General features: G+C 34.2%; 1 protein-coding gene and 2 long non-coding RNA genes across 6 annotated transcripts; 2 read left to right on the top strand and 1 right to left on the bottom strand.

The window, feature by feature from the left end:
* Positions 1–1169: 1169 nt before the first annotated feature.
* LOC117906582 (sulfate transporter 1.3) lies at positions 1170–8528 on the top strand. Of its 3 annotated transcripts, XM_034819673.1 has the most exons (16): positions 1170–1564; positions 1663–1743; positions 3079–3198; positions 3504–3860; positions 3956–4004; positions 4103–4310; positions 4484–4658; positions 4786–4851; positions 4944–5057; positions 5172–5288; positions 5397–5523; positions 5874–6160; positions 6260–6450; positions 7546–7631; positions 7740–7816; positions 7981–8528. In XM_034819673.1, the coding sequence occupies exons 4-16, from the start codon at positions 3525–3527 to the stop codon at positions 8122–8124; spliced, it is 1977 nt and encodes a 658-aa protein (XP_034675564.1). In that variant the 5' UTR covers positions 1170–1564; positions 1663–1743; positions 3079–3198; positions 3504–3524; the 3' UTR covers positions 8125–8528. The 3 variants fall into 3 exon arrangements, with proteins under 3 accessions (XP_034675564.1, XP_034675563.1, XP_034675565.1); XM_034819672.1 differs by lacking the exon at positions 1663–1743; XM_034819674.1 differs by lacking the exon at positions 1663–1743 and having other exon boundaries at positions 1170–1543.
* On the bottom strand, positions 7848–11197 carry LOC117906584. 2 transcript variants are annotated; one of them, XR_004649868.1, is made up of 3 exons: positions 11110–11197; positions 8908–9049; positions 7848–8127 (listed from the first exon to the last, which is right to left on the bottom strand). It is a non-coding gene; the product is annotated as an uncharacterized LOC117906584 (long non-coding RNA). The 2 variants fall into 2 exon arrangements; XR_004649867.1 differs by having other exon boundaries at positions 7848–8342.
* Positions 11198–12701: 1504 nt separating this feature from the next.
* On the top strand, positions 12702–16671 carry LOC117906122. Its single transcript, XR_004649772.1, has 5 exons — positions 12702–13850; positions 14583–15184; positions 15267–15700; positions 16232–16308; positions 16424–16671. It is a non-coding gene; the product is annotated as an uncharacterized LOC117906122 (long non-coding RNA).
* The last annotated feature ends 3151 nt before the right edge of the window (positions 16672–19822 follow it).

Genomic DNA, 19822 nt, shown 5'->3' on the forward strand with positions numbered 1-19822 from the left:
TTTAACAAGTAATTTTTTGTTTGTTTGTTATTAATATTTATATTATTTATCTAATATATAAAAATAATTTGAATATATTAAGTAATAAATATGTTAATATTATTTTACAATATAATAAACATATATGTATTTTTTATTTTATTAACTATAAATATATTATTTTCTAATTAAGATTTTTAATTTTCCAAATAAGTAGAGAAATAAATAGAAAAATACGATGAAAAATAAATTTATGATATATGAAATATATACACACCATATATGCAAGGGATATAAAAAGAAGATTGATTAATATATGTCACCAAAATATGTCGTGTGATGAAATAAAATATATTATTTTCTTTCCAAATAAATATAAAATATGATATGTTATTAGTATTTTATCATATTCCCGATAATATTCGATAAAGTAATTATAACCGTAGAGGGATCCATTAGATTGGTTCATTATTTAGAAAAAAAACTATTTTTAAGAAAAAAAAATTCCCATATATGAAAGAGGTTCCACAACTAATATATTTTTACTTTTTTTATTTGAATAAATAAAAGTTATATTACACTCTGATGTTAAAAAAGTTTAAATCTCTTTTGTACTAATTCGAAATTGTAGTAATTTTTATTTTTTTAATAATATTTATGATTAAAATGTTTAATTTTTTAAAATAAAAAATATAATATTATTTTATTCAATATAGAAAAAAATTATATATATTAAGGAATAAATATATTAGAATTAATTTATATATATATTAGTTTTGCAAAAGAAATAAATAAACAAATAAAAAATACAGTGAAAAATAAAATTATGTAATAAAAAATATAAGTTCTTTTTTTTTTTTTTTTCCCCCTTTACGGATTAAACTAATGGAACTCAACAGTCAACTCCGGAGGCCGAGTAAGTGAATCGGGTCGCGATCCCGGCCTGGTTCGACCTTGCCAACGTCGGCATCGGTGGGAGAAGGACATGTGGGGCCGTTGGGACCAAGAAAGCGACACGTGGCCACTAGGCAGATGGAAAGGCACTCTACCGTTTACTTTCGTCAACCACGTGGGAACATCAGTTTGAAAATTTCATTACTGACGCTGCCTTCCAAAAAGGCACAAACCTAACTAACACCGTTATAAACTTACAACTTGCCTTCCAAATGAAGGGAAATCTAAAATACACTGAAGGGTCTCTTTGTTTTAGACTTCTAATCTTGTTTCATATCCCAACAGGCTGTATAACATTTTCTCTGCAACCAAACAGGGTGTTAAGAGTTGTACGTGTGCACGAGGAGACCGCCTTTTTGGGAACGTTCCGTTTGATTGATTTTGCTTAAATATTTGGTTTGGTTGGGCTGACGATGAGGGAGTTTTTTATACGGCACAAATCGAAAGAGAATCGGAAGGGCTGAGGTGGGAAACTTTCTGTTCATTGAACCTGGACGGGATTCGGGGTTCGCTGTGATATTCTGCGGGGATTGGTTGATATATATTTTAAAATATTCCTGAAATTCAAGGACCATCGATCGTGGGTAGCTGAAGTGATAGCTGATATTGGGTATTCTTGTTTTTCAAAAGGGTAATTTAGAAGTGTTACTTTTTAGCTTTTTGGGTGATTTGTTCTCTTCCTCTTTTCCTGCTTTGTTTTCTTTGTTTTAAGAGGTTTTTGTGTTAAAGTTGATTTATGAAGCGGGGCGACCATTTCTAGCTATCATTGTATCCTCCACTATCAATGGCTTTCGTGAAAAGCGTTTCGAGGTCAGATGTAGGCTTTATTATAGCATTTGTTCTGAAAAGATCATGTAAATTGCCCAAATACCCATTCACAAAAAGTTATTCAGTTTCTGGGTTTTGCTTCATTTGATCATTTAATTCATGATTTATGTTGCGGGGGTGGCAGTCAGATAGGGCAATTATTATCATATCTTCCATTTTTTCTAAAGGCCATTTAAGTACAACCCACAGAGAAAGAAAATATGGCATCTATTCTTATCGATGACGATGGATATTAATATACAAATACATTTGAATTCAATTATAATTCAAACTCTATCTCCTACTATAATTCAAACTAATAGTTTCAAATTCGAGATTCTATTCTATTATAATTCAAACTAATATATAACAAAGAATAATATTAACTTGCTCTAATATAATCTGAGTATATGAATAAAATAGAAATAAAAATGCGGGTTCAGAATCGGATATTGTTATTGTAATCAGCAACTAGTTAATGGTGAGGTGTTTGATTGATTTAGTCAAGTTGATTTTCACAGTTTCTGAAAGTAGAAAAAGCAACATGGTTGATTATCGATTTCAGCATTTTATCATCTTTTAAATCCTGGTAGGGATGACTTGATTCTGTGGTGCTTTGTTTAATTTTATTGCACACTCGGCTGCTGTATTCTGTGTCAATTGCAGTAAGAAAATGCTCTTTTCAAGATGCAAAACAAGGCAGTCAATTCAATAATAACCTGTTCTTAATGAAGTGGGTGGTATAGGTTTTCTTTTTTTGTCGTTTGGCTGGTTGTTTATAGGTGTGGTGCCTATAAGCAGTAAATATTCATCTGATTAAGTTGCCACTAATAAGATACCAGAATGATTCAATGTTTTTGTGCAAGTAATCATTTAGAATTGAAAATGGTGAATTGCATGATCACTTGTGATGGTTGGGAGGGTTGCGTCTCATTTTTTTGAACACACGGGAGCACCATACATTGGGGAGTTTGTCCAGTTGATACTCTTTAAGAACTTTAATAGAAGATTATAAGGAGAAAACATAATATAGGAAAGGAAGGGAAAATTTGGTGGTTGTCTGTATTGATTCTATGCGCCACATGTACTTCAAGTCAACCCCTCCCACAGACTCTATGTACTGTTCTGCGATTTCAGATATCGTGAGGGAGATGATCACTTGCTTACATCAATAATAAGGCTATTGAATAGTCAATAGTCGGTTTTATCAATATTTTAATCTGCCTTAAGTTAGTTGTCGATTTTGTATCTGACTTCTAAGGGATCCAAATTCATAGATTATCACTGTGGATAAGTCTTTCATTCAACCTAACAAGTTTGACTGGTAATTCCTTTCAGGCATTCAGGACTTATATAAGGAAGAACTCCACCTTCGTTTCATGCTCAAGAAGGGTCGGCACTTTCTAAGCCTCGAATCATCCAACCCTCCTTTCCCAAGCCTCGTTTGATTCTGCTGGGGTTAGTTTCAATTCTCTCCACCAACGTTGTCAGTTGAACAAAGCTCGTGCCTGCTGTATCAGTAGTTTTTATTCTTTATGAATTTTTCAGCTACATGCAATGTCTTTGAGATGATATGTTTTCCTTGTATAGAACTGTTTAAAACTATAATCAAATGGCTATGTTAGTTTTCATGTGGAAACTTATGACATTCTTCTTGCCTAAGTGCAGTGTTTGAAACTCCTCCATGTTAATCGGCTCAGTTTAGAAATAAGCATCCCTTTTTCCCAGTTCGTGATTATCTTTCTATTTTTTATGCATTACAGGTTCAGTAGTCCTTGTCTGCAATGGGGCCCCATTCAACTGATGAGGTGCCAGAAGCGAAAGAGGACATTCGTAGCCTGTCATCCTCACACAGACATACGACGAACTTGCCGTACATGCACAAGGTGGGAGTTCCCCCTAAGCAAAATCTCTTCAAGGAATTCAAAACCACAGTGAAGGAGACGTTCTTTGCAGATGATCCTCTTCGCTCTTTCAAGGATCAATCTAAATCTCGGAAGTTCATCCTAGGCATCCAGGCTATTTTCCCCATTCTTGAATGGGGGAGAAGCTACAATCTAACTAAGTTTAGAGGGGATCTCATTGCTGGACTCACCATTGCAAGTCTCTGCATTCCTCAGGTAGATTAGATGATTAAAAGTGATTTAAACAAAAAGAAAACAAATCCCATATTATTATCCACTGCATTTTAATAATTTGCTAACTGGTAAAACAGGATATCGGGTATGCAAAACTTGCATCTTTGGAACCTCAGTATGGGCTATGTAAGTTCCATATTAATTAAGAACACTATGTTGCCTTCTATTTAGCCTTATTGGGATTTTGTTGTGGTAATTTCCTCTCCTGTTCTAAACTTCTACAGACTCCAGCTTCGTTCCTCCACTGATTTATGCCTTCATGGGCAGTTCAAGAGACATAGCCATAGGGCCAGTTGCTGTGGTGTCTCTCTTACTAGGAAGTCTGCTTCGGGCAGAGATTGATCCCACAGAAAATCCAGCAGAGTATCTGCGGCTTGCATTCACAGCTACATTTTTTGCTGGGATCACACAAGCCACACTTGGATTTTTTAGGTAATCGGAAAAAGTATCTACTTGAAGTAATTTGAAGCCTCAGAGGGAAATTATATCTTAATTGTTTCTTCCTTATGGTTTTGCATCGTTTATATCATTGTTCCATCTCTTTTAAAGGCTTCCAGCTTTCAGTTCTCAATGATAAAATGATGGTGGTTTGGTTTTGTTATCAGATTAGGTTTCTTGATCGATTTCTTATCCCATGCTGCCATTGTTGGTTTTATGGGTGGAGCTGCGATTACAATAGCCCTCCAACAGCTTAAAGGTTTTCTTGGCATCAAGAATTTCACAAAGGAAACTGATATTATTTCTGTAATGCATTCAGTATGGGGCTCAGTTCATCACGGGGTAATCTCGCCTTCCATTTCCATTCCTTTTTTTTTTCCCTCTTTATAGGGGTTCAACCTCTTGGTTAAATCCGAGATATTTGGTTTAACCTAAGTTACTGAATCTTACATCCACAACATATTTGCAGTGGAACTGGCAGACTATAGTCATTGGGGCTACCTTTTTGGGTTTTCTTCTATTTGCTAAGTACATTGTAAGAGTCCTTAATTTTGATCAATTTGCACCCTAAAAATCTGTAGGAGTTTTAAGTTTTTTTCCTTGATTCTCACGTGATTTGAGGAACAGGGAAAGAAAAACAAGAAATTTTTCTGGGTACCTGCAATTGCTCCATTGATATCAGTTATTCTGTCTACCTTCTTCGTGTACATTACCCGTGCAGATAAGAAAGGTGTTCAAATTGTGAGTGCACTTACTTTTATTATAGTCCTTCCCCTGATTGCTTAAAACATGATCACAATAGTAGTAAGTAATAACAGTGATAGTAGAACTCAATACTTCTTTTGATGTATGAAGGTGAAACACATAGATAAAGGAATCAATCCTTCATCTGCAAGTCAAATATATTTCAGTGGTGTTTATCTCCTAAAAGGATTTAAAATTGGTGTTGTGGCTGGTTTGATAGCATTGACGGTAAGCCAATTCCACCCCAGTTTGCAAGAAAATTTTGATAATCAGTTTTGTCTCTTAAATCTTTTCTATCCCATTTTTGTTTGATGTGGGGGTTTTGATGTATGTCAGGAAGCCGTGGCAATTGGCAGAACATTTGCTTCCATGAAGGACTATCAACTGGATGGAAACAAAGAAATGGTGGCCCTAGGAGCAATGAATATTGTTGGTTCAATGACTTCTTGCTATGTGGCAACAGGTGAGAAGAAAACACAAACAGACTCATAGCAATCTCTCTGATTTTGAATGATGATACATGTGAAGTAATGGCAAGAGATGACCATAGCTGATCCACAAAAGAATTCAGGACAAAGAAAGTTCTAATAAATAAATTAAAATTTTCCACCAGCCACTTTATCACAATTGTTTGAAGTGTAGATCAGATTAAGCCTACAACAAAGAAACGGCTAGCAACTGGATAGTTATAATCTTCTGATTGAGTCAAATGTAGCAGGGACATTTTCAATGGTTGGCATTTGGACAGCACTAGAAAGTGATGTAAGAATGGTTAGTGCTGTAAACAAATCATACCTGCTCTTTTCTTTGCAGGTTCCTTCTCTCGTTCAGCAGTAAACTACATGGCCGGATGCAGGACTGCAGTCTCTAACATTGTGATGTCCTGTGTTGTATTCCTAACCCTGGAATTCATCACACCTCTTTTCAAATACACCCCAAATGCCATTCTTGCTTCCATCATTATATCTGCTGTGATTGGCCTAATTGACTACGATGCAGCAATTCTGATATGGAAGATTGATAAATTTGATTTTGTTGCTTGCATGGGAGCCTTCTTTGGTGTGGTTTTTAAATCTGTTGAGATTGGTCTCTTAATTGCGGTAAAGGGTCAAGATATCTGCCACCTTGAAGTCTTATTTTTCTAGTACATGTTACCGACCTAATTGTCTTGATTCTGTTTTCACCTATTGTTATGGCAGGTTGCCATATCCTTTGCCAAGATCCTCCTACAAGTTACAAGGCCAAGGACTGCAATTCTTGGGAAGCTCCCTAGGACAACTGTTTACAGGAACATCCAACAATATCCAGAGGCAACTAAAATTCCAGGCTTGTTAATTGTGAGGATTGATTCTGCAATCTACTTCTCCAATTCTAACTACGTCAAGGAAAGGTATGGATCCCTTTTACCCTGCTTGTTATTATTTTTAGAACTTTTCAATCTCTTGATGAACTTCTGAAATTGAAAGAAAGTGACCAACATTATCTAGACAATTTATGAGAATCACTGGTAGAAATTGGAACTTTTGATGAGGACTTTGATTTCAAGTTTTGGTTTTAGCAAAACTAGAATTATTTAGTGAGGATATGTAGAGTTTGTGACTCAATTAGTGTTGGTCCCACTTGTAAATTGTAACTGACCAACGAAGCACCAAGAGAGTTAAGAATAGAAAATTATAGATGAGACTAAAGTGGTACTTTCTAAAAAGATTATATACAAGTTAAGAATCCAGGAAGGTGAAGTAGAATAATCCATAAGTTAACATAATTACAAGATAATAAGAATCATTTTACGTTTAATTTTAGTGAAATTATATGTTTATTCTATGCCCAATATTTCTGTCTTGACTATGCAACATGATAGGAAGGTGGGATAGTTAGACCAATCTAGACATGTTTTCATGGTATAGAGGCTTAGGGCTTGTTTAACAACTATTTTTTCGAACAGTTTTTTGTTATCCATAACAAAAAATTAAGAAAACACATTTGTTAACAAAAAGTTGTTTTCTATTTTCTATTATTTGTTCTTAAAAACAAAAAATAAGGTATTTTCAAATAACATCTTTTAAGTGTTTTCAGTTGGATTCACTTGTTTTTTGAGGTTTGTTTTAAAAAATAATTATGCAAACATGTAAAATGATTAAAAATAAAATATTAGACATAAAAATTATTTTTAAAACATATTTAAAATATTAAAAATAGGTTAAAAATATTTCATATTTTCAAAAAGACTTTTGTTCTATAAAACATTAGAGAACAATTTTAAAAAATTATCCTTAAAAACTATTTTTCAGAACTATTTTTGAAAATAGTTACCACACAATCCCTTAGTACTTAAAAATAGGTGGAATGGTGTATGGTGTACCAGCCCTTGTCCAAGTATCTAATTTATCCCTTATCCAACTATCTAATACGCCCCTGCTCCACAACCTAAATTGAGCCCTTCCACTAGCTTTTCTTATGCTCAAAAGTATCAAATTCCTTGCAGGATACTGAGATGGTTGACTGATGAGGAAGAACACTTGAAAGAAGCCAACCTACCAAGAGTCCAATTTTTGATTGTTGAGATGTCCCGTAAGCAAATTTTTGCCAATTTCCTAAACCCCAGTTTTCTATTGACAAGCATGTTGTGTTTTTCCATGCTTATTCCCATTCTCATGTATGCTCTCATGTTTGTTGCAGCTGTAACTGACATAGACACCAGTGGCATCCATGCATTGGAAGAGTTACACAGGAGTCTCCTGAAGAGAGATGTCAAAGTAACTACATCCACACTAATTGCCCTCTATGTTTCGAAAAATCTACTTTGTAAAAAACTTAACACGGCAGAATCACATTACGTACTCTTTGGAAACAATTCATGTCTATTATATTGTATGAGCTTAGAGATTACCTGATTGAAAGCCCCCATGTTTTTGTGCAGCTGGTTCTGGCAAATCCTGGGCAAGTGGTTGTCGACAAGCTTCATGCATCCAAGTTCGCAGATGATATCGGCGAGGACAAGATCTTTCTCACGGTTGGAGATGCTGTCGTAACCTGCTCTCCCAAGTTGGCAGAGGAAGTTTAAGCCCTAAGGTGTTCCAAAAGCAGAAACAAAAGAAAAGAAAAGAAAAATAAGGCAATGTGGGTGAGAGAGAGAAATGAGATTGGCATCTGTAAATAGTGTTGAAGTGAAGAAAGAGGGAGCTCAGGGTCTGATCCATGGTGGGTGGAGTCACCATACAGGTGGTTGAGTGCGTGGATGGTCCCCCTCTTTTTTCCTCTTCTTTCTTTGCATCATTTTCCCTTTCAGCATAAAAAATGAAAAAGAAAGAAACCGTTATTTCTCAAATTTGGATCAAATTTCAGTTGCATCCCCCACACCCAAAAGCATCAAATGTTGCAGAGGTCATCAAGCCCCAAAAGCTGTCATCCAAAAATGTCTACATTGTAGTAGGACCCATGATCAATAATTGCAAATTTTGATCCTCACCGCCTACTCCATTGCCACCAAATGCTTTTAAGCTTGCATCAGTTTCAAAATTTTGTAGGAAAAAAAAAATTTCTAACACTCATTCAATGTCATAAAAATTTCAATGATTAAATGATGAACCAATGAGGGATACTAGAAGAAGGCATAAAAGAGAAAGAGGCACTATATATGATTACATCATGCATGCATATCTCATTTATGAGATGATCACAGATTGATCGTCAAGAATTACTTTTCAACAAAAAGCTGATACATCTTTGCTACTTGATTATGTTCAGATCATCAAGCTTATTAAAACATACGGGCTTAATTTTCACATACATGTGAGCTAATTGTAAGGGAAAATAAGAGACGAATGAACCAAAGCAAAACCTTTACCTTGTATCTGGATATGCCTTAAAGTGAAAAGTAGCACCGCAACAAGATGATCCATGAACCTAGCTGCAAATGCCGCCAGATGCATTCATGTTTGTCTTAATCTCGATAAAATAAGCCCACCAAAGATCAGCCAAGAGGACTGCTGCAGTGATCGATGAACTACGCATTCACTTAACTTTGCTAATAAAAATTTTATGTGACTCTTATATGACATGAAGAGCATTATTGTGTTAATAAGTTTGAAAAGGTGGCATCTTGCCTAGAACAATCCATTCTTAAACTTAAAAAGATTGAAGGTGACTCAATATAGTAGTAAGTAATAACAGTGATAAAATGAATGATGTGGGGGTTTTGATGTATATCAGGAAGCCGTGGCAATTGGCAGAACATTTGCTTCCATGAAGGACTATCAACTGGATGGAAACAAAGAAATGGTGGCCCTAGGAGCAATGAATATTGTTGGTTCAATGACTTCTTGCTATGTGGCAACAAGTGATGTAAGAATGGTTAGTGTTGTATAACAAATCAGACCTACTCTTTTCTTTGCAGGTTCCTTCTCTCGTTCAGCCGTAAACTACATGGCCCGATGCCAAACAACAGTCTCTAACATTGTGATGTCCTGTGTTGTTTTTCTAACCTTGGAATTCATCACACCTCTTTTCAAATACACCCCAAATGCCATTCTTGCTTCCATCATTATATCTGCTGTGATTGGCCTAATTGACTATGAGGCAGCAATTCTGATATGGAAGATTGATAAATTTGATTTTGTTGCTTGCATGGTAGCTTTCTTTGGCGTGGTTTTTTCCTCTGTTGAGATTGGTCTCTTAATTGCGGCAAAGGATCAGGATATCTGCTACCTTGAAGTCCTATTTGTCTAGTCCATGTTACCGATCTACTTGTCTTGAATCTGTTTCACCTATTGTTATGGCAGGTTTCCATATCCTTTGCCAAGATCCTCCTACAATTTACAATGCCACGGGCTGCAATTCTTGGGAGGCTCCCTAGGACAACCGTTTACAGGAACATCCAACAATATCCAGAGGCAACTAAAATTTCAGGATTGTTAATTGTGAGGGTTGATTCTGCAATCTACTTTTCCAATTCTATCTATGTCAAGGAAAGGTGTGGATCCCTTTTACCCTGCCTCTTATTATTTTCAAAACTTTTCAATCTCTTGATGAACTTCTGAAATTGAAAGAAAGCGACCAACGTTGCCTACACAATTTCTGAGAATCACCAATTGAAATTGGAATTTTTGATGAGGACTGATGTGGAGTTTGTGCCTGAATTAGTGCTGGTCCCACTTGTAAATTGTAATTGACCAAAGAAGCACCAGAGAGTTAAGACTTAGAAAATTATAGATGAGATCTCAATCCCACTAGGATAAAGTGGTAATTTAAAAAAAGATTATATATAAGTTGAGAATCCAAGAAGGTGAAGTAGAATATTCCAGAAGTTAAACATAACAGCAAGATAATAATAATCATTGTATGGTTTCATTTCAGTGAAGTATATGTTTATTCTATGCCCAATATTTCTCTTTTGATTATGCAACATAATAGGAAGGTGGGATCGTTAGACCAATCTGGACATCATGTTGGTTTCATTGTCTAGAGGCCCAGTACTTAAAAATTGGTGGAATGGTGTCTGGGGTACCAGCCCTTATCCATGAATCTCTAATCTAGCCCTTATCCAACTATCTAATACGCCCCTAAATTTAGCCCTTCCACCAGCTTTTCTTATGCTCGAAAGTATCAAATTCCTTAGGCTCAAAAGTATCAAATTCCTTGCAGGATACTGAGATGGCTGAATGATGAGGAAGAACAGTTGAAAGAAGCCAACCTACCAAGAGTCCAGTTTTTGATTGTTGAGATGTCCCGTAAGCAAATTTTTGCCAATTTCCTAGACCCCAGTTTTCTATTGACAAGCATGTTGTGTTTTTCCATGCTTATTCCCGTTCTCATGTATGCTCTCATGTTTGTTGCAGCTGTAACTGACATAGACACCAGTGGCATCCATGCATTGGAAGAGTTACACAGGAGTTTCCTAAAGAGAGATGTCAAAGTAAATACATCCACACTAATTGCCCTACATGTTTCGAAAAATCTACTTTGTAAAAAACTTAACACGCAGAATCACATTACGTACTCTTTGGAAACAATTCATGTCTATTATATATTGTATGAGCTTAGAGATTACCTGATTGAAAGCTCCCATGTTGTTGTGCATCTGGTTCTGGCAAATCCTGGGCAAGTGGTGATCGACAAGCTACATGCATCCTAGTTCGCAGATGAGATCGGCGAGGACAAGATCTTTCTCACGGTTGAAGATGCTGTCGTAACCTGCTTTCCCAAGTTGGGAGAGGAAGTTTAAGCCTTTAAGGTGTTCCAAAAGCAGAAACAGAAAAAAAGGAAAATAATGCAATAGAGAGAAATGAGACTGGCATCTGTATATAGTGTTGAAGCTGAAGAAAGAGGGAGCTCATGGTCTGATCCGTGGTGGGTGGGGTTCACCATGCAGGTGGTTGAGTGGGTGGATGGTCCCTATCTTTTCTCCTTATCTTCTTTGCATCATTTTCCCTTTAAGCAGAAAGAAAAAAGAAAAAGAAAAAGAAAGAAACCATTGTTTCTCAATTTTGGATCAAATTTCAGTTGCATCTCCCACACCCAAAAGCATCAAATGTTGCAGAGGTCATCAAACCCTCAAGGCTGTCATCCAAAAATGTCCACATTGTAGTAGGGCCCATCAACATGATGGCAATAATTGCAAATTTTGATCCTCACCACCAACTCCATTGCCACCAAATGCTTTTAAAAGCTTGCGTCAGTTTCAAAAATTTGTGGAAAAAAAAAAAATTCCAGCACTCATTCAATGTCATAAAAATTTCAATGATTCAATGATGAACTAATGAGGGATACTAGAAGAAGGAATAAGAGGGAAAGAGGCTTATTCTATATGACAACATTATGAATATCTCATTTATGAGATGATCACAGATTGATTATCAAGAACTACTGTTCAGCAAAAAGCTGATACAGCTTAACTACTTGATTATGTTCAGATCATCAAGCTTATTAAAATATTTCATTTGCAGACTTAATTTTCAGTTACATGTGAGCTAATTGTAAGGTAAAATAAGAAACCTTTGCCTTGCATCTGGATATGGCTTAAAGTGAAAAGCAGCACCGCAACAAGATGATCCATGAACCTAGCCGCAAATGCGGCCAGATGCATTCATGTTTGCCTTTAAGTTTCTCAATAAATTAAGCCCACCAATGATCAGCCAAGAGGACTACTGCAGTGATGACTACGCATTCACATAATTTTCTAATAAAAATAAAAATTTTATGTGACATCAAGAGGATTATTTTGTTGATAAGATTGAAATGATGCCTACATATGATAACCTTTTGACCATAGAAACTATTTTGGCTTCTAACTCTATATAACTGACTTTGGTCAAAGGGATGTTTGGATAATAAAAATGGATTATAGATGAAAACTCCATAAACTATATTCTCATTTTGGTTAAAAAATATTTCAATTAGGGTCTTCCAAATTAACATATATTAAAACTAATCAAAGTTTCAAAAGTCTAGAATATGATAAATATGTTATAATAAAATCATTCAAGAATAATGATTAATATTCAAATAAGAAGAGATCAACTATTTTTGGTATTAAAATATTGTTGCACACATGTCGCGGAGTATGAGATATTGCCATGTTCGTCAAAGGCTCAAAGGCATTTCAAGATCAGATGGAGACTTTATTGTAGCATTTTTCATGAACAGATAATATAAAAAGTAGATTAAGTTTCTGGGTTTTGATTTATATGATCCTAACCTCTCTTGTAGGGATGATCTGATTGTATGACTACTTCACGCCAGCTTTCCTGTTTCACTGGGACATCATCTCTTAGGAGGGGATCTACTTCAAGGATGGTGCATTGTCATGCCTCAACCCGATAAATATTGAGTTTACAGTTTGGTTTCTGCTCTCAATTCTCTCTTGGTTTCTTCTTGATCGTTCTAGACTTGATGCCTGCTCTGATTTTCCAACCACATGTACTCCAAGTAACACCTCTCCCTCTCAGGCTAAATGTTTTGCTCTGCAAACAAAGCAAAACTCCGAAGGAGATGATCACTTGCTTACACCAATAATTAGGCTATTAATGTCAACTTTGTTCGACCTAACTGGTGGTTCTAACTGGTATGAATGTCAATTCCTTTCAGGCTTTCTGAACTTATATAAGCAAGAGCTCTAGGTTCCTTTCGCCTTCAAGATGGCTCTGCACTTTCTAGGCCTTAACCATCCAACCCTCCTTTCCATGCCTCTTTTGATTCATCTGGGATGGTTTCAATTCTCTTGACTAACCCTGCAGTCAGTTGAACGGAGTTCCATATTGTTATGTTAGTAGCTTTGATTCTTTATGAATTCCAGATACATACAGCGTCTTGAGATGATAGCTAATGGCCCTGATGGTTTGTTTGTACAAAATAATAATATTCTTTTTGGTTGAGTGCAGATTAGAAATAAACATTCCTTTCTTTCAGTCTCATGGTTATCTTTCTGTTTTTCCATGCATTACTAGTAATTAATAGTCCTCATCTTTGATGCCATTCAGCTAATGAGGGTCCAGAAACAAAGAAATTGTCGTCTGAAGCCCGTCATCATCAATCAGCCGCACACAGAACTTGCCATACATTCCAGGGTCGGAGTTCCCCATAGCCAACACCTCTTCAAGGAATTCAAAGCCACTGAAGAATACGTTTTTGGCAGATGATTCTTTTTGTCCTTTCAAGGATCAACCTAAGTCTCAAAAGTTCATATCCTATTTATCCTGGCTATTTTTCCCATTCTTGAATAGAGAGGCTACAACCTAAGTTCATAGGGGATCTCACTGCAGGACTCAACATTGCAATCTCTGCATTCCTCAGGTAGATTAGATAATTAAAAGCAGTTTAAATAACAAGAAAGAAATCCCACATATTTTCTGTTGAATTCAAATAATTCACTAACGGAATAAACAGGATATCAGGTATGTCATGTCGGAATTTTTATGTGTGGACTTACATAATCAATTTGATAATATCATAAATGAGTGTTAATCTATTTTTTGCATTGTGGCCGTAATGGGACTGGACATATATTGTTGCTTGATTTTTTATGGGCTCACCCCAATTCACTTGACTGGTCCATTAAGTCAAGTCATCCAAATAAAGTGTGTAATGTGTAATATATATATATAAATTTATTTATATATATATATAGAGAGATGTGTGTGCATTTTTGGAGAGTATCTTGGAGAGCACTCCCAGCAAACACACACACTTGCACTTTGGACAGAATTTTGGGAGGCAAGGGAAGAGCTCATTAATCCCTAATTCTCGGACAATCACGCACCCGAAAAGCGGTTTATTGGATATCAGAGGGAGAAGAAATGGCTTCCCATGGCATAAACCAAGGTAACCGGTTGAATTTTTGCTATTAAATACATGCTTAAATGTTGACACGTGATCCTATAATATTTCAATTCTCTTCTGTCAAACTTGCAAATTTGGATCCTCGGTATAGACTATATTATGCAAGTTCCATGCTACTAATGAGCACCTTACTCTTCTTGGGATTTTGTTCTGATAATTTACTCTTCCTATTCTAAACTTTTACAGACGCCAACCTTGTACCACTATTGGTTTATGCCTTCATAGGCAATTTAAAGACTCAACTACATGACCGGTTTGTTATGTTGTATCTCTCGTTGGGAACTCAAATTCAGGAAGAGATTGACCCACAAAAAATGCAGCTGAGTTTTGGTGGCTTGCATTGGCAGATACATTTTTTGCTGGACCACCCAAGCCACACTTGGGTTTCTAAGGCAATCAACACATGCATCTGTAAGTGCTTTGCTCAGCAGTACTCGGCCTCCTTTCTGCAATCCCTGCAATATTAGTAGGGCTCATACAGAGGAAGGAAGGGACTGAGAGTGAGAGTGAGAGCCTCCTTTATATGACCTTAGGTTTTCTTTATATTATTGTTCCAGCCCTTTTAAAGGCCTCCAGCTTTCAGTTTTCTATGATAAAACAATGGTGGTTTGTCTTAGTTCTCAGATTGGATCAATTTCTTATCCCATGCTGCTACTCCTGGTTTTATGCATGATCTGCCATGAAAATTGCCTTCCAACAGCTCGAAGGTCTTCTTGGCATCCAGAAGTACATACAGAAAACTGATTATTTCTGTAATGCGCTCAGCATGGGGCTCAGTTCATCATGAAGTAATCTCTCTTTCCATTTGCTTTCCATTCTTTTCATTTTTAACAGAAGTTACTGAATTTCATGTCCACAACATTTTTGCAGTGAAACTGGCAGACTCTAGTCACCAGGGCGAGCTTTTGGGGTTTCCTTCTATTTGCAAAGTACACTATAAGAGTCTCTAATTTCGACCACTGTACACAAAATTTCTGTAGGAGTGGTAAAGGATCAGGATATCTGCTACCTTAAAAGTCTTATTTGTCTAGTATATGTGATTGGCCTAATTGCCTTGAATATGTTCTCACCTATTGTTATAGTAGGTTTCCATATCCTTTGCCAAAATCCTCCTACAAAGTTACAAGGCCATGGAGTGCAATTCTTGGGAGGCTCCCTGGAACAACTGTTAACAGGAACATCCAACGATATCCAGAGGCAACCAATAAGACTCCAGGCTTTGTTAAGTGTGAGGATTGATTCTGCAAATACTTTTCCAATTTTAACTTCATCAAGGAAGGTTGCGGATCCTTTTAGCCTTCCTGGTAACTACCATCAAATCTTGTAATTTTCTCAATGAACTTTTGAAACTGAAAGAAAGAAACCAACAGTATCTAGGCAATTTCAAAGAATCATCTGTTGAAATTGGATCTTACAAGGGCCTTGATTCCAAGGTTTGGTTTTAGGACGATTTGATTCAAACTTATCTGAAAGATATGTAGAGTTTGTGCCTGAGTTAGTGCTGGTCCCACTTGTGAATCTTTTTGACCAAAGAAGCACCAAGCAGTTGAGAATTGAAAAAATATAGATGAGATTCCAATCCCACTAAGATGAAGTGGAACTTTGCAAAAATATTATAGATGAGATGAGAATCGAACAAGATCAAGTGGAATTTCATTTTTGTTTTTCTGTCTGTGAGCAACAAAATAAGAAGGTGGGATAGTTAGAACAATATGGATGTGCTGTTTCCATGGTTTAGAGGCTTGGTACTTGAAAACCAGTAGAATGGACACACCCCTGCTCCACCACCTAAGTTGAGTTCACCATTTCTGAAATTTTCTTTTAAATCCTTGCAGGATATTGAGATGGCTGACTGATGAGGGAATAAAAGTTGAAACCAGCAAACCTACCAAGAGCATAGTTTTTTTGTCTAGTAAGCAAATTATATTACTAATTTCCCAGATCCCAGTTTTTTATGAGCAATCATGTTGTGTTAGTCCATGCTTAAACCCATGTCGCTTCACATCTGTGGCAATTGTAATCGACAGACACCGGTGGCATCCATGCTTTGGGAATTACACAGAAGTCTTCTGAGGAATACACCTATACTAAAGTCACAATATGTTATGAAATCTACTTCATAAAAAAACATCATATACTCTTTTAGAAGTAATTCATGCTACTATATATGGTACCTGACTAGAGATTACCTGAATGGAAGTCCCCATTTTGATGTGCAGTTAGTTCCGGCAAATCCTGCGCCAAGTGGTTATTGACAAGTTACATACATCCAAGTTTGCAGATACGATACGACCGCATCGTATCTGCAAACTTGGATGCATGTAGCTTGTCAATCACCACTTGCCCAGGATTTGCCAGAACCAACTGCACATCAACCACGGGACTTCCATTCAGGTGATCTCTAGGCAGGTACTATACATGGTAGCGTGAATTGGTTCCAAAAGAGTACATAATGTGATGCTGTCACGTTAAATTTTTCTGTAAGGTAGATTTCGTAACATATATTATGATCCTTGAACAGGAAAAAAGGAAACCCTTGTCTCTCAATTTTGTATGCAATGAAGTAATTTCAGTATGCATTTGGATCTATCTACCTGCCAAAATTGAAGTATGATACTCTCTCAATTTTTCTACTCTTTTAATTCATATATGTTTTAAAAGTCTAAGATTTTAAAAAATAAAAAATAAAAAATTGTTAACTCAAATTTATTTATTTTTTTATAAATATAACATAAGCGTGTACTTTTGGCATAATTTTTTTAAATTTTAGTATAAAACTTTCTATTTTAAAAAAACAAAAAATATATATATTGAAACTAGACCCAATTATTGTTCTCTTTTTGTTTCTACCTTTAGTAATCCAATTTTGTTTTAAAAATTATACTAGTCTAAGGGGAGTTTGTCCTTATTTGAATAATGGTACTAAAGAATTCCTCTAGGTTTAAAAAATATATAGCTTGATACGAGAATTTGGAAGTCATTGGCTTTTGGTGTTTTAAGTGTTTCCTAGTTTAAGGTTATGTTTGATTCTGAATAAGTAAAGAGAAAATATGAGAAGATTTAGAAAGGAAAATTAGAAGAAAAAAAAATGTCATAAAAAAAAATTAAACTTAATAAATTATTTTTATATACTTTTTCAAACTCGTTTCACTAACTTTCTTCTATTATGTAAATATTAAAAATTTTAAAAATAAATATAAAGTTTTAACTAAATTTAATTATGTTTGATTTTCTTTTATATTTTTCATAATGAGGCAAAACATGATAAAATTATTTTTCTTTAATTTTTTTTCTTAATATTTTATATGGATCAAATATAGTCTAAGTGTTTGTTTAGATGTAAAGATTATATATATTTTTTCTTAAGATAAATAAATTTTATCTAAAAATAGAATATTTTATAAGAAATGGTACTTTTTTTTCCTTAAAATGAATTTTAAAATTTGAGATAGTAATTTTTTTTTATATCTCAAAATTTTTAATTTTTTTTAATATAAGTCTTTAATAATTTTTATATATAAATGTTATTGGGGTTGCAATTTTGATTGGTTGGTCGGGTTGATGACGAACATAAGTCTAACCGAAATTAAGAAATAACCAATTCAAACTCAACCCAATCCCAATATTGTTTTTTAATGCTTGATGTTGAATTCGAGTTGTTCAAATTATAATCGAGTTGATCTGGTTAGATTCGGACTAATCAAGTTGACTTCAAGTTGCTTGAGTTACATAATTTAAAATCCAACTATAATATATTTTTTAAAAACTTTTTTACTATTTTTCTATGAAAATTTAAATGGTAAATGGAATAAAATCTCAAGATAACAATGAAATAACAAACATAAATATATATATATGATATAATATAATTTGATATATATTTTTTTTTTAAATGGAAAAAGAAAATAAATATTATTATTTAAGATAATATGTATCATAAATATTCTAAACTTTTAAATTGGGTTTAAGTTAGACTCTGATTATTCAAAACTTAACTCAAACCCAACTCAAAAATTAAGTTCAAGACGAAAAAATTTAACTCAAATCTAACTTAAGTATTAAAAAATGATTACTCTGAGTTGTCCATAACATTAATTCAATTTAAATTGGGTTGGGTTGTATCAAACCATTCAAGTTGCACCTCTATATCTTATATTATATTAGATTTTTATTTAAAAGATGAAAAAGTTGGTGGTGTATCCAAACAAATATTATTTAATATTTTTTATTTTCTATAATTTTTGTTTATTTTTTAATTTTACAAAAGGACAAAAATGGGAGTAAAATGAAGGGGGAGAGATAAGGTTCCCGTAAATGGGATTAAAGTGTATTTGAGAGTGATTTTAAAAAAGGTTTTTAGCATTTTTAATATTTAAATAATTTTTATATATAAATGTTATTGGGGTTGCAATTTTGATTGGTTGGTCGGGTTGATGACTAACATAAGTCTAACCGAAATTAAGAAATAACCAACTCAAACTCAACCCAATCCCAATATTGTTTTTTAATGCTTGATGTTGAATTCGAGTTGTTCAAATTATAATCGAGTTGATCTGGTTAGATTCGGATTAATCAAGTTGACTTCAAGTTGCTCGAGTTACATAATTTAAAATCCAACTATAATATATTTTTTTAAAAACTTTTTTACTATTTTTCTATGAAAATTTAAATGGTAAATGGAATAAAATCTCAAAATAACAATGAAAGAACAAACATAAATATATATATATATATATATATATATATATATATATATATATATATATATATATATATATATATATGATATAATATAATTTGATATATTTTTTTTTAAATGGAAAAAGAAAATAAATATTATTATTTAAGATAATATGTATCATAAATATTCTAAACTTTTAAATTGGGTTTAAGTTAGACTCTGATTATTCAAAACTTAACTCAAACTCAACTCAAAAATTAAGTTCAAGACGAAAAAATTTAACTCAAATCCAACTTAAGTATTAAAAAATGATTACTCTGAGTTGTCCATAACATCAATTCAATTCAGATTGGGTTTGGTTGTATCAAACCATTCAAGTTGCACCTCAATATCTTATATTATATTAGATTTTTATTTTAAAGATGAAAAAGTTGGTGGTGTATCCAAACAAATATTATTTAATATTTTTTATTTTCTATAATTTTTGTTTATTTTTTAATTTTACAAAAGGACAGAAATGGGAGTAAAATAAAGGGGGAGAGATAAGGTTCTCGTAAATGGGATTAAAGTGTATTTGAGAGTGATTTTAAAAAGTGTTTTTAGCATTTTTAATATTTAAATAATGAAAATTTTTAAGTATTAAAAGTGATTTCTAGTATCGTTACCAAACGGGACTTTAATATCTTGGACAGCAATGAACGCCACGCGACTAACAAAAGATTTGCGTTTTGTCTTCCAGATTATG

This window comes from Vitis riparia, chromosome 18 (assembly GCF_004353265.1).
Source record: "Vitis riparia cultivar Riparia Gloire de Montpellier isolate 1030 chromosome 18, EGFV_Vit.rip_1.0, whole genome shotgun sequence".
NCBI lineage: Eukaryota > Viridiplantae > Streptophyta > Magnoliopsida > Vitales > Vitaceae > Vitis > Vitis riparia.